The sequence below is a fragment of the Peromyscus californicus genome, unplaced genomic scaffold, assembly GCF_007827085.1.
Source record: "Peromyscus californicus insignis strain IS unplaced genomic scaffold, ASM782708v3 Scaffold_13__1_contigs__length_99412109, whole genome shotgun sequence".
In the NCBI taxonomy this organism is placed as follows: Eukaryota; Metazoa; Chordata; class Mammalia; order Rodentia; family Cricetidae; genus Peromyscus; species Peromyscus californicus.
Window position 1 is genome coordinate 85,399,977 of NW_026294424.1, and position 15,182 is coordinate 85,415,158.

The following is a 15,182-nucleotide window of genomic DNA, read 5'->3' on the forward strand; positions in this document are numbered from 1 at the left end:
AGAGGATGATTAGACCACGGGCCTAAGTGCAGGTGTCTGGGATGGTCTGCACTTGGCTGTGCTGGGGGAGGAGGTCTTTTGCTCTTGGCGTCTCTATAAAAACCCTGGGGCAGAGACAGTTGGGGCCCGTAGGAATAGATTCCAGGCCCTCTCGAGGCTATCCTTTATTTTCTATCTGTTTATCTCCGCAAGATTCTCCGCAATAAATCCTTCTATCTAATATTTCCTGCTGCTCACACTCAAGAAAACTCTGGGGAACTGTGGGGGTGGTTGGGTAAACGCCCCACACAGGAGCTAATGCAGAGGCCATGGAGGGGTGCTGCTTACTGGCTTGCTCTTCATGGCTCGCTCAGCCCGCCTCCTTATAGAACCCAGGACCACCAGCCTTGGGATGGCACCACCACCCATAATGGCCTGGACCCCATCAATCACAAATTAAGAAAATGTTTCACAATCTTGCCTACTGCTGGATTTTATGAAGGCATTGTCTCAACTGAGGCTCCCTCCTCTGTGATGACTCTACTGTGTCAAGCTGACAGAAGACTAGCCAGAACATTACATAAGGATTAAGCACTTCCAAGTATGTAATCATTTCATACTCTAGAGATACAAAGATGGTTATGGATCATGAAAACGGAAAAGATTAAGGATTTTCTATACATGTTCTATAAACACACATTATAATTTTATACAACTGGAGGGTCAGAACCCAAATCTGTCTGCTCAGTGTTACCTATTCCAAGGGCATAGGACAGCACATGGTACAGTACAGAGCTCATGGTCTTCTCAGTAAGTGAACAGAACAAAAAGGACATTTTGTAACTTAACAACAGGGAAATAATTTCTCACCTGCTAAGAGTTTCGCTGGACTTGCTGCCTTCAGTGGATTCCCTCAAGGAATTGTTACTTCTGTTGGTAGAACAGAGAAATTAAAGACACAATATTATAAAGCTGGTCACAGTGGCCTAGGCCTTTAATCCCAGCACCTCTGCGAATTCCAGGCCAGCCTGGTCTACATATTGAGTTCCAGGACACGAGACCCTGTCTTGAAAAATTAAAACAAAGCAAAGATAGAATGTTATTTTCTTCTTAATATAATAAAAATCTGTGAGAGAAATAATTTATGCATTAGTTGAGGTAGGTGCTGGAAATTGAACCCAGGGTTGTGTGCAAGAACAAGCCACACCCTAAACTCAGTTTATTCTTAAACTGCCGCCAGCTTTATGAGAAAGCGCATTTCCATTCGAGCACGAATTTGGGGCCGTGACAGACTCAGAAGGTTGAGGATGAAGCTCCTGCTTTTCTGGGCGGAGAAAATGTACAGTCAAAAGACGACAGCTGTGAGATGCCCAGCAAGAAAAGGAGCCTCCTGCCAAGGCCAACGGCCTGAATTTGATCCCTGGAGCCCACACGGTGTAAGGAGAGAAGGGACTCCTCCTGCAAGCTGTCCTGTGGCTGGCGCGCGCACGCACGCACGCACGCACGCACGCACGCACGCACGCGCGCACACACACACACACACACACACACACACACACACACACCCCACAAATAAATATATGTAGGGAAAAATATTTTAAAAGGGGAAGTGAACCATTGGGAATTGAGAGCAATCAGTTGGGTACTAAAGACAGCTTAGTACAGTGCTTGCCTGTTGGGTACAAACTCTGGGTTTGATCTCAGCACCATGTAAACGGGGAGCATGGCCCCTGCCTATAATCCTGGCAATCAAGTGGTGGAGCAGGCGGACCAGGAGTTCAAGGTCACCATTCCTGGCTGTTCATGGGAGGAAGAGGACTAATCTGGTCAGAAGAGCAGTGTCGGAGGTTATGGCTGTGATCAAACACCACGACCAGCAGCAGCCTGAAGGAAAGTGTTTATTTTGCTTTCACATCACAGTTCATCCTTGAGAGTCAGGGCAGGAACTCAAGGTAGAAACCTAGAAGCAGGAACTGAAGTGGAGGCCATGGAGGGGAGCTGCTTACTCACTTCCTCCTCATGGCTTGCTCAGCCTGCTTTCTCAAACAACTCAGGACACTGGCCTAGGGATGGCACTACTCCCTGTGGGCTGGGCCCTCCCACACCAGTCACTCCTCAAGATGGGCTTGCCCACTGGCCAGTTTTGTGTGGCATTTTCTCAGCTGTGGTTTCCTCTTCTCAATCAACTCCAGTGCTATCAGGTTGACTTAAAACTAGCCAGCACAGGCTAGCACCACAAGTCAGGGAGTTCTCACTGCCAGGCCGAGGGGCCAGTGTTCACTGTAGCAGGCAGAGATGAGGGGACAATGGGTTCTGTGTCTTCTCTAATAGTGGATTAATATTAGACATTTTTTTCTAACGTTTTTCTCAAGAATTGTCCTCTTTAGGGTTTTATAGTGTTACAAGTTTTCTTCATGTTATTTTTTATGATTTCATTTAGACTTCAGCTTTTCAATTTTTGATGAATATAGGATCATCTTTAGTAGGAGTCTTACAATCATTCATTGATGCCGTTGTAACTTCCTCCTGAATCACTCTTCAAAGTTACAGAAACCACGGCAAATGCGTGTAAATGTAGACAAAGTCCTGTGGTATGGCATACCACACAAACGGTTCACATGGATAAACATCAGGGCTTTTGTCTGGATGCTGAATGTCCTCCTAAGTCCCGTGAGTTAAGACTTTGTCTCCAGCACGGAACTACAGGCAGGCAGTGGAGCCTTCAGGAGGTGGGGCCTTGTGGGCAGTTCTTAGGTCACTGGGGGGACATCCAAGGGAGCTGTGACCCCTGGCCCTTCTCTCCTTTGCTTCCCAGCGGTGAGGTGAGCAGTCCGCCTCAGTCACCTTGCCGTTTGCCATCTGATACCCTCAACAGAGTCCCAAAGCTAAGGGTGTGCCTGACTGTGGGCCAGAACCTTCGGGATGGGGTGCACGTCAACTTCTCTCTGGTAAGTTATCTCGGACACTTTTATAGTGACAGAAAGCTGAGGACCACAATCAGCAAGGTTTAAAATAAGCAAAAGAAATGAGAGGGGAGGGGAGGGGAGGGGAGGGGAGGGGAGGGGAGGGGAGGAGAGGGGAGGAGAGGGGAGGAGAGGGGAGGAGAGGGGAGGAGAGGGGAGGAGAGGGGAGGAGAGGGGAGGAGAGGGGAGGAGAGGGGAGGAGAGGGGAGGCAAGGCTTTCAGTTGATTTCTAGACCCTGACGTCCTTCTTAGAGTTAAGCATTGAACAGCTTTCCTTTTCTGAGGCCAATACGCACATCAAGGTCCATGCAAACCTTGCAAACCCACTTCCCAGCTTACCAGGCCACGGAAATAGTCTTGGCTAGTGAATCCGACTAAGTCCGACGCTCTCACCTGTGGCAGAGTTCTGATCTCAGGCTCGATTCCGTGACGCAGTCTCTGACTCTATCATCTCTGTCGACAGATAAACTCAGTTAACACAGACACCTGCATTTCTGCATTCTCAGTCTGTTAGAAATAATCACTCACTTATGCTTAATTTTTCTTTAAGTTACAACTGTATTTTAAACAACCAAGCAAATTTGACAAGAGCCAGCTAGTTCTGGATTCAGCTCAGATAATGCTTTCTTCCAGGGATTGGTTTTTGGGGTTTTTTTTTTTTTTTTTTTTTTTTTTTTTGGTTTTTCGAGACAGGGTTTCTCTGTGTAGCTTTGCGCCTTTCCTGGAACTCGCTTTGTAGACCAGGCTGGCCTCGAACTCAGAGAGATCCACCTGCCTCTGCCTCCCGAGTGCTGGGATTAAAGGTGTGCGCCACCACCGCCCGGCTGGTTTTTGGGTCTTAATTTATTATTGTTTTTAACAGGTTGGAGCTGTGTAGCCCTGGCTGGCCTGGAACTCATTATGTAACCAGGCTGGCCTCTAACTGGCAGCAATGCTCCTGTCTCTGTATCACAAGTGCTAGGATTCCAGGCATGCATCACAACAAGGGCTTTCTTTCATACATTCTTCAGCATTAGGCAGATGTTAGATGTTAGTGACAAGGCCGTTTGTAGGGTTACAGAAAACTGACCCAAATCTCACCAAATACGTTTTCTGATACAGTCCCGATACAGCTCAGGGGCAGAGATGGAGGCTGACAGTAACTGATGGGAAGCCACGGTAACCCTGTAGTCTCTACAGTGTCCAGTCACCAGTGCTCAGGACAGAGCCTGTACTTCTGGCATCAATCTATACTGAAAAGTATTCATGTGTCAAATGGCCTCACAATACCATCCTGCCACAGATGCCATCAGAGTTACAAGAAAAGTGAAATGCTCAGCCTGGCGGGGCAGCACATGCATTCTTGTAATCCACACTCTGGATGTTGAGGCAGGAGGGCCAAGAGTTCAAAGCCAGCCTGGGATACATAGGAAGACTCTGTGGTGGCGGACGCCTTTAATCCCAGCACTCAGGAAGCAGGGGCAGGCAGATAACTGTGAGTTTGAGGCCAGCCTGGTTTACAAGGGAGTTCCAGGACAGCCAGAGCTACACAGTGACTATGTCTCTTTCCCTCACACACAGAAAAGAAAGTGTTCTGCAAGTCAAAGACTTCTTTGCTGGAATAGCCAGCAGAACATTTCTGACATTTTATGACTGAGGTAATGCAGTGTCATGATAGGTAATCAATGTATTCCTAATGTTTTACTGTTATTATTAATAATTAGATAAATCCAGCTAATGTTGGCATTTGGGTTAAATATACATTCTCAGAATATCTTAAGGACCTAGAGATAAGTTATATAGAGATATTTCTTCAGAAAAATTTACTTTCAGATATTTGCCATATAAACACATTAATACAAAAATAACATTAGTACCAACATAGATACCACATTAAATTCTTTAGCAGAAGTCAATTTAAGCGACAATCTGAGAGCATTTGAAAAGCACACAGGAGTCTCACTGACCTCTGCCGACATGGGCAGGAGGGCTGGTGGACTCATCTGTTTTGGATGAGACATCCTATTAATTTGTCATGAATAGCCGGAGACCTAGGCTTTTCCTATTAGCTTATTCCTTGAGCGTTCGTAGTTCTCAGTGTGCATAGTTCTAGCTTCACAGTGGACTGGGTGCTGCCCACAAATCAGCTCTTTGGGATTTGTTTTTTCATTTGTAAAATGGGATAAGAAACATTGTCCCACCTTGTCACAACTGGTGGTGCACACCCAATATGATTGTGGTCATGCGATCTCTTGGGAATCATAAATCACTACAAATGAACACTGACTAGCACTGTGTATCTGTCTCTTTCTGGACTGACTGTGTGTCCATTTGCCCTTGGGGTTGGCCTCTTTGATTGGCTTAACCTCTCCACCTTCAGGCTGCTTTTCCTGGTGACTTCACATTAACCCTTGACCTTCCAGATAGGAACATGTGGATGACTCAGTGGTGACGCCCGAGAGGAGCACTGCCGTTACCAGCATGCAGTCTCACACAGTCGCCACCTACAGTGCTCCAAGGGACGCTGTCCTCCCGTCCTCCTCCGCCTTGCTCAGAGGCATGGCTGGTTCCTCATTGATCACACTTCTCAGCTCCTGGAGAAGCTGCTTCAGGTCCCTCGTCGGGTCTTCCTTCAGCGTGTTGTTTTTCATGGAGTGCTGGTTAAAACAACACACAAAGACTTAGTGTTTCCTATCTGTACGCTGTACTCTCTTCTAAAATGAATTCAGCTGCTAAAAGAATTAGGGAAGAACAGAGTCAATGATGGTTTACTTTGCAGTGTACAAGTCTGTTTCAACTACTAGTCATATAGACAGCACCGAACTTGTATTTAAATAGTACTTGCAATGGTTCTGATGATCCTGTTGCATTCTGAAGACAGGACTTTTAAAAGTAAAAACATGAGTATTATAACTGAGAGATGGAACAAGTCTTTTTCTTGTCTTTTCTTTCTTTGTTAAGGGTTAGAGCTGGCTTCTGATTATAAGGAATTCAGAGAAAGCCTGAATTTATATTGTTCGTGTTTTTTCTTGTGTTTTGAAAGTATAAAAAGTTAAACTAAAAATTTTACCAAGTTACTAACATTTTAACTAGAGGGACTAAATAAAAGTATTTTAGGGTTAATGAAATATTAACAATAAGTTTATTAGGGAATGACATAAAGCCAACGGTTTTCGTCTTGGTGAACTATTAAATATTAAATACGCCGCTAAGCTGCACTTAGCATGTGATATGCTGTTTATTTTACCATCTGTGTTTCTTTGTTATATGAAACATGCCTGTGCTGGGACTAACTGGAGAACTGGATATAATGCAATTAAACAATTCACTCTAACAGTTTCTCTTATCATTAATCCCAATGACTTTTTTATCTTTTCTAAGAAAATAACAGGGAAGACAATATTTTTTCATATGGACTCCATTGGATTCCTAGGAAATTGCATAAATCTGAAATCTAGTCATTGAAAATGCTAGTTATAAACATTATTTTCATAAGTGACTTTTTCCCAACTTAACTTACTCCCATATTACGCCATTCATTTTATGGATTACATGATTGGTTACTAACATGAGACAGGAAGCTGGCCGTAGACTGGGAGGATGGTACATTAGAATGAGACCGAGCTACAGATGCTGGCTGGAGAAGGCGAGGTTTCATTGAAGGATTAGAGGTGTATCCAGGGCCCTGAAGTTCCTACAGACAATGCAGATGTGAAGAGATGTGAACAGATGTGAACAGAGTAATGTTAACCTACAGCTACAAAGAACTGTGAAATCAAATTGTTTTTTAATTTCACAGGCAAAATCTATTATTGAAACTTTAAAATACTGAGTAACTTAAAATATACTTCTGAAAATATACACATTTCATTATAAAAGTACTTTTTAAAAAAATATGTATTTCATTATAAAAGTACTTTTTAAAAAAATATGTTTTGTCATGTAAATTATTTCACAAATAAGCCAAACATTGATCCTTTGGGTCTTTGGTTAACTCGACATCTGTGCGTGGAAAACTCTTTCCTTACGTATTCCCAAGGCAGGCACTTGTGGAACATTATTTCACTTACTTATTGTAACTAAGACTAAAATGTGATGTTTCAGTGTTATCCTATATGAAAAGTATGAGTACAGTGGGTAGCAATACTTCTACAGACTATATAAATATAGCAGATGATATAGAAAATATATTTAAATGTAAACTATGTAGGGACCTGGGAAGCTGGCCCCGATGGTAGAGGGCTTGTTGTACAAGCATAAGGACTTCAACGTAAAGTACTCTCAGAATACGCCAAGTGTGGTGGCCTGAGTCTGGAATCCCAGTGCTGGGTGGTGGAGAGAGATGGGTGCTGGGCCTTGCTGGGCAGTCAGCCTAACCTAATTAGTGAGTTCCAGATTCAGTGAGTGTTGTGTGATATTTTGTTTGTGTTCTGACAAACAAAGCTTGCCTGGAGATCAGAGGGTGGAGCTAGCCACTAGTTAACCATAGAGGCCAGGTGATGGAGGCTCACACCTTTGATCCCAGCACTCAGGAGGTGGAGACAGGATCTTGGCCCCCTTTCAGTCTGAGGATCTGGAGAGGTAAGGAGTCACTGGTGGCTGCTCCTCTGCCTCTCTGATCTTTCAGGTGATTACCCCGATATTTAACTCCAGGATTTTACTGATAAGACTAATTAGGTTCACACTTCAAGTGAGAGATCCTGTGGAGAAGTAACTGAGGAAGAAACCTAACATTGACCTCTGACCTCCACAGTGCTCACTTAAAAAACATGAGTGTGTACACGCATTCACATGGGGGCACGCGCGCACACACACACACACACACACACACACACACACACACACACACACAAATGTATATAAAGAAAATATCCAAGAGTATCAAGCATAGGCACTGTTTCTGCTTAGATCATATATGATGAAACCCCCCTTACTTTCACATCCAGAGTGTGCTGAAGCTTTAGACGCACGGATTCTTGCTCCTGGCGCTGTATGATGTCCTGGCATTCTGCAAACTGCAAAGACGCCTACAATCAAGCAACCATAAGTGTTTATCCTCCATTCTTTATGCACGTGTACTTCCTTAACCTGTAATGTAGAGTTTCCAACTCAAGGAAAACCACCCTCCACCCCGGCACACTATTCTAATGATCCATTTATCTGTTGCATTCAGTCACATGGCCTATCTTATCCAGTATATCCTCGGCAAACACACAATAATTAGTATGAGTGAATGAACAAAGGATGAAATTAGCAAAAAGCTTTATCAAGGAATAAACTTCATAGGCTGGGCTCAGAGGTCAGGCCTGTAGTCCTAGGACACAGGAGGCGAAACCAGGAAAATCAACAGTTCAGTGCTACCCTGGGCTATAGAGCAAGTTTGAGGCCATATTCAAAAATCCAAACTACAGCTCAAATTCAGAAGAGCATGTTTCAAGAAACAAGGCTGGCATAGTCAGATCACAGATCATTTTATCTTAGCAGAAAGGTCTGATTTCTTAGGAATTAATGATTGGTTTTGATGCAGTTTGAGGTTTTCAGGGTTTGGGAGTAACAGGGAGACAGTTTTACCCTGTGTAACAAATGATCAAAACAGGGACAGGCCCTTCTCCTTTTGCCTGTTTCCTTCCCGCCCTTTCCAGACCCAACACAGTGTCAGACATCAGCACTGTCACTTTATTAACGTTTAAGAGGCTGTATTCCGACTAAAGTCCAGATTACTTTTGATGGTAGGTTAGGTGCTCATGGAGGCATGTTACTAAGAATAGCAAGGACACGTTATATCTACTGCTCCTCTGACTTGTGTTAGCCTGAAAATGGTTATTTTCCTGGGGAAAGAGTTTGCTATTGTGACTGGAGTCTAAAATGTTCCTCACAGAGCATGGAAGCTTTAGGAGGTAGGCCCAGCAGACAGAAAGGCCTCTAGAGACAGGACAGGCCTTTCTTGACTCTGGCTTCACACTTGGCTCCCTGGTCTGCCATGATATAAGGTGTGGCTGCCATACTTTCCACTACCATGGGGGGCTGAAAGAAACATGAAAACTTGAACAAAAATAAACCTCCACTGCTTCTGCTAGGCAGTTCAGTGACAGCCGCACTGAGCACCCACTGCATGTGCATGGCTGTGAGTTTTAAAGTGAGGCTCCTCTTACGTGACAGCTTGCCTCTGCTGTAAGACTGGGATACGAGGCGAGTTGGTGGCACAGCACTTCCGCTGAGAACTACCCTACCCGGTTGTTATCTGGGGGCTAGCCTCATCCGTTCAGTCAATAACTACCTTGTCAAGAGCGACTTCCATGTTCGCAACCTTCTCCTTCAAGCGCCGTTCCTGAGACCGCAGCACCTCGAGCTCCCCGGCCATCTTGTTTTTCTCTGTTGCTACGGTACTCAGCTCCTGGCTGAGTTTACTCTTCTCTTCTTTCAAAAAGTGTTTCTCCTGTAATTACAGAAGAGAACGTAGCAGGAGTAATTGCTGGAGCCTAAAACGCCCATCAGAGGACTCCCAGTTAGACACATTTTCATCTCTACTAGTATTACTTCCTAGGGTCCATAGACCTTTCCATACATCTACAAAGTACGAAGCAACCATGCATCACAAAAAATAGTATTTTGGTGCAGTAGGACTGAATCATGGCATACTCAATTTTACTGAAATTTACCTTAAATAATAAGATATTTAAAGAAGATGCATTTATTTGAAAGTCTCACGGGTTTCAATCTTGCTTCATGGTTGGATATTTATTTTATAAATGTTTACCGTAGATTGTGTGACAAAAACAAACAGGACAAGCAACTCCTGCCCTGACGTCACTGTCAGTGGAACGGTGACAATAAACTTGCTAATATAGTGTCCTTGATATTAAACAACAATGTCATTCAATTTAGTTTTCTCCTTTAGAAAAGTACTGTGGGACAAATACAAAAACAGGGCATGGCTAACTGTCAAGGTCAAGCACAGGCATCGTGTCCTCTAGTCTGTTTCTTTGTGTATTATTTTTCATAACAAAAATGTTTGCTATGAATGCGTCAGAAAGTGTTGTCATGGCAACACACTTTCTATTGCTTTTTTTTCCCTTTCCTGATTGGTTTGGGCAGGAACATCTGTAGAATGGAAGATGATGGGTTTGCTTTACAAGTCTCCTCTTGTTCTATTTGGGAGAATCCCTCTGAGCTGAGGGGACACCTGTTTCATGTGGAGGCAGATGTGGGCTGAGGGGACACCTGTTTCATGTGGAGGCAGGGGTGGGCTGAGGGGACACCTGTTTCATGTGGAGGCAGGGGTGGGCTGACTTTGGGCAGTAACTTCACAAAGCCCTAATTACCATCCATCGAGAAAAGCACTACTTTAGAGTTCCAAGGGGAAATAATGAGGAGAAAGAGAAAAGAATATATTCAGGAAGAGAGAAACGGAGGAAGGAAAATGGGAAAGAACAGAGAAAAGAGAAACAAGTAGGTCCATATGATGAAGGGGGCATACAAATCTATGTACCCTCTGAAGTACCCCAGGGGCTCATTGTTGGCAATAAACTAATTAATAAACTATTAATGATAAATATAAATAACAGATAAAGTAATTAATTTAGTAACTGACTATTTTTACTTATACCATTTTTAAATTTTAATGATTTATTTTTATTTTATGTGCATTGGTGTTTTGCCTGCATGTGTCTGTGTGAGGGTGTCAGACCCTCTGGAACTGGAGCTACAGACAGTTGTGAGCTGCCACGTGGATGCTGGGAATTGAACCCGGGTCCTCTGGAAGAGCAGCCAGTGCTCTTACCGCTGAGCCATCTCTCCAGCCCCCATGTTATTTCTTTTGCATGTTCATTTCGGTCAGTTCTGTTACAAATATGAAAATGTAAATTTTCGTCAAACTGACATCAGACAACATCGAACATAAACACACATTTCATGTTTGCTATTGAACATTTTTTATTCAATAATTGTGAAAACACCACCTGACTAACCAGAGTTGTGTAGGAATACACCAACAGCCCCCACACACGTTCTTCAAACGTATGTATCAGCTACCTCAGTTTACCCTAGATTATGAACATTTGGTCCTTCACCCCTTCACAGTAATGTACAGTTTCATGAGCAAATTCCAGTTCTCTTTTCAAGATAAAAAGGCCACCTCTACCATAGTGTGTGTGTGTGTGTGTGTGTGTGTGTGTGTGTGTGTGTGTGTGTATTTTTGTTTTCTTATCTGGGGACCAAAACAGGGCCTTGTACTTCTAGCTAAGTAGGCAAGTGCTCTATCACTGAGTTAGGTCCCCGGCAGCTGTAGTACTGAACAACTTCATCTGTGCCAATCTGTGTTACTGCTCCGTACGCTCCTCTAGACCTCACTGCTTCTCTAAGTCCGGTAGTATTATTATTGCATAATTCTTTACATCGTTGTTTTCAGAAGACACCGGGCAGTATTGACTATATGTTGTTTCTGACTCTTTCCTGCCTCCACCAGCAATGTCCCTTTGGCCATCCTGCCCTGACACTGGCTGTTCTGTAAGATCCCTTCTACAGGGCCTGCAGGCGGCCCCGCGGCTTAGAGCATTTGTTGCTCTTGCAGAAGACCCAGGTTTGGTTCCCAGCTCACAACCACCCATAACTCCATTCCCGGGGCATTTGACACTGTCTTCTAACCTGTGCACACACATGGTACACATACACAAATACATATACACAGGCAGGCCAAACAGCCATATAGATAATAAATCAAAAAATTACATTTGCATTTAAAAGTTCCTCTCTAACGTTCCTTCTGGAAACTTACCCTCATTCTCTCCATCAGAGACTTCTCCCCAGCTGCACTTGCTGCACTGTGTCCTCTTCTGCCGTATAGTGTGTTAACAAGCAACTTTGCTGGTTTCTCAGGACAGAGACTCACCTTGTTGGCACTTGTTACGGCCTCTTCTAGGAACTGCACCTTGCTCTGCAGAGCATCTATCTGACCCCTCTTGGCTGTGATTTGCTTCTGCATGCCCATTGCCACCTTCATAGCTGCGGGAAAGATGCAAGTCGTACATGTTAAGAGGCTACTGTAATGTATGACAAGATGACACGTGAGAGTCACTGAGGCCCCAGGAAGTGTCAACTAAAATATCAGGAACAAAGTCTCTAGGGTTACATTGTCATTGCTACAAATTCCCAGAGATTCCAGACTAGAAAATCTATGTGGTAATGTGCTGTGTTTCTTGGCTATTGGAGTTGACTTCAATGACTACTATTAGTTACGTGTTTCCATCGGTAATAATCACACTGAACAAATTTATATACAAATAGGGAACACACATAAAAACAGTCATATATGTTTGACCAAGATGATTTTTTTCAGAAACCCATATTTAAAATATCATTTAAGACATGTACTACTAACAAACTTTTAAAAGACTCCAGGGATATCACAACCATTTCATTCTCAGAGTTATTGTCACGTTCTAGAACTCATTACAGTCTCAATAGTAAAAATGCCACAGAAGCACAAAAATGATTGTTTCGGGAAAGCTGAGGGTGTTTTAATTTTTAAAGATTTCTTTCTTTCTTTCTTTCTTTTTTTAAAGCTCAGCCAATAGCTTAGGCTTGTTTTTTTTTTTTTTTTTTTTTTTTTAGCTAGCTCTTATAACTTAACCCATTTCTTTCTTTCTTTCTTTTTTTTGGTTTTTCGAGACAGGGTTTCTCTGTGTAGCTTTGCGCCTTTCCTGGATCTCGCTCTGTAGACCAGGCTGGCCTTGAACTCATAAAGATCTGCCTGGCTCTGCCTCCTGAGTGCTGGGATTAAAGGCGTGTGCCACCACCGCCCAGATAAGCTTTATTTCTTTAATTTTATATGTATGAGCTTTTTTGCCTACATTTCTGTATGTGTACCACATGTGTGTCTGGTGCCTGTGTGGTCCCGAAGAGGGCGTCAGATCCCTTGGAACTGAAGTCATAGACGGCCATGAGCCACCTATGTAAGAGCTGGCAATCACACCCTGGTCCTCTGCAAGAGCAACATGTGCTCTAAACCACTGAGCCATCTCTCCAGCACCAGATGAAAATGTTCCTCAGAATCCTTAGGACATGGCAAGCCACTGAAAAGACAGGGGAAGGCTGTCTTTACATAGAATTTTAAAGTCAGAAGACCTTATCTTTTATTTAAAAGTCAGTTGAGGGAATAGGTTTGAAACTAATATTGCTTTGATTCAGACCTGGCTATAAATTAAATTAAAAAGTTAAAAAGAAAAAGGAAAATATACTATTCATTGAAAACAAAACATCAGAAAAATCCTGAGATTTTTCATTAACAACGTATCGTTCTTGCCAGGTGTGGATGGGCACTCCTTCAATCCCAGCACTCAGGAGGCAGGTGGACCTCTGTGAGTTTGAGGCCAGCCTGATCTACATAGCAAATTCCAGCTAGTCAGAGCTACATAATGAGACTCTGTCTTAAAATTTTTTTTCTCATAATAATCTGCCAAAATCCAGGTCTATAATTCAGTAGTAATGCACTATTTTTTTAAAAATAGCATTTTTATTATTTTTTGAAAATTTCTTACATTTACACAATGATTGTTTTAATCATAGCCTTTCAGAATTACCTCCTTCCAGCCCGCTGAGTGGGTCCTACCACATCCTTCCTTCACTCTCAGACAGGGTCATGTACACCCCAGACTGGCCTTGAGTCTGTTGTACAGCTAAAGATGACCTTGAACTTCTGATCCCGTTTCCATCTCCTCAGGGCTGATAAGTTAGGGGTCTGCCAGCAGGCCCAATTTATTTGGTGCTAGGGATTTGAACCTAGCAATCTCACTCACATGGCACATGCATGGTCAGTCCACTCTCACTCACATAACACATGCATGGTCAGTCCACTCTCACTCACATGACACACGCATGGTCAGTCCACTCTCACTCACATGACACATGCATGGTCAGTCCACTCTCACTCACATGACATGTGCATGGTCAGTCCACTCTCACATGACACGTACATGGTCAGTCCACTCTCACTCACATGACACATGTATGGTCAGTCCACTCTCATTCACATGGCACATACATGGTCAGTCCACTCTCACTCACATGGCACATGCATGGTCAGTCGACTCTCACTCACATGACATGTACATGGTCAGTCCACTCTCACATGACACACACATGGTCAGTCCACTCTCACATGACACATACATGGTCAGTTCACTCTCACTCACATGACACATGCATGGTCAGTCCACTCTCACTCACATGACACATACATGGTCAGTTCACTCTCACTCACATGACACATGCATGGTCAGTCCACTCTCACTCACATGGCATGTGCATGGTCAGTCCACTCTCACTCACATGACACACACATGGTCAGTCCACTCTCACTCACATGACACATACATGGTCAGTTCACTCTCACTCACATGACACATACATGGTCAGTTCACTCTCACTCACATGACACATACATGGTCAGTCCACTCTCACTCACATGGCACACACATGGTCAGTTCACTCTCACTCACATGACACATACATGGTCAGTATGGCCAGCGAGTCCAAAGGTACAAGTGTGATAAAACCCCTCATCTGGTTGTTCTATTATCAAATCCCGTCTCATTCTTATCAGAATCAAGAACTGCCAACAGTCACTGATCTACGGTTTATGTAGACACTCCACATGTAACAAATACGAGGTTGAGTGGAAATTATCAGTGGCTTACATTCCCATCCTTAAAAAGGAGGGAGACAATGAGCTTTGCTAGAAATGACTGAAGTAGCCAGAGGGAGAAAAGGACTGACGTGTTTTCAGATATGTCAGGACTAAAGCACGTGGCAATGTCCCTTAAAACACAGCAGAAACGCTGCTTCATAACGCCCTTCACTAACGCCATGTGTACTTCTCTCATGACCTGGCCCCGTGACGAGGTGGTGGACAGCAGATCCAGGTTTGTGTTCTAATGAATCCAGACATGGGAATTAAAGCAGAGGAGGGAGGCAGGGAGGAGGGAGACAGGAGGAGGGAGGCAGGAGGCAGGGAGGAGGGAGGCAGGAGGCAGGGAGGAGGGAGGCAGGCCGTACCGTGGCCGTCAGAGCCTTCCATGGTCTTCAGCGTGTTCCTTGTCTGCTCCAGCTCGGACTGGGCAGACTTCAGCTGCATCTTTAGTTTGTTCGTAGTGGTTTCCATTTCTTCACTTTTGTTTCGGAAATTCCTCTTCAAGACTTCATAGTCCTCTATACAACATAATAGCCAACATTTGTAATTAGTAATTATCTTAGATTAGTATCTAA

At 43.8% G+C, this 15,182-nt stretch overlaps 1 protein-coding gene across 1 annotated transcript in view; it reads right to left on the reverse strand.

Moving 5' to 3' along the window:
• Ccdc158 (coiled-coil domain containing 158) overlaps window positions 1-15,182 on the reverse strand; it is a 62,546-nt gene that overhangs the window by 15,929 nt on the left and 31,435 nt on the right. Inside the window, exons 13-20 of the mRNA XM_052735385.1 lie at window positions 14,973-15,125; window positions 11,809-11,921; window positions 9,199-9,357; window positions 7,856-7,948; window positions 6,490-6,615; window positions 5,430-5,578; window positions 3,336-3,395; window positions 850-909 (exon numbers count right to left, since the gene is read on the reverse strand). Of these exons, the coding sequence (XP_052591345.1) occupies window positions 850-909; window positions 3,336-3,395; window positions 5,430-5,578; window positions 6,490-6,615; window positions 7,856-7,948; window positions 9,199-9,357; window positions 11,809-11,921; window positions 14,973-15,125 (913 nt within the window). The remainder of the gene's footprint in view (window positions 1-849; window positions 910-3,335; window positions 3,396-5,429; window positions 5,579-6,489; window positions 6,616-7,855; window positions 7,949-9,198; window positions 9,358-11,808; window positions 11,922-14,972; window positions 15,126-15,182) is intronic.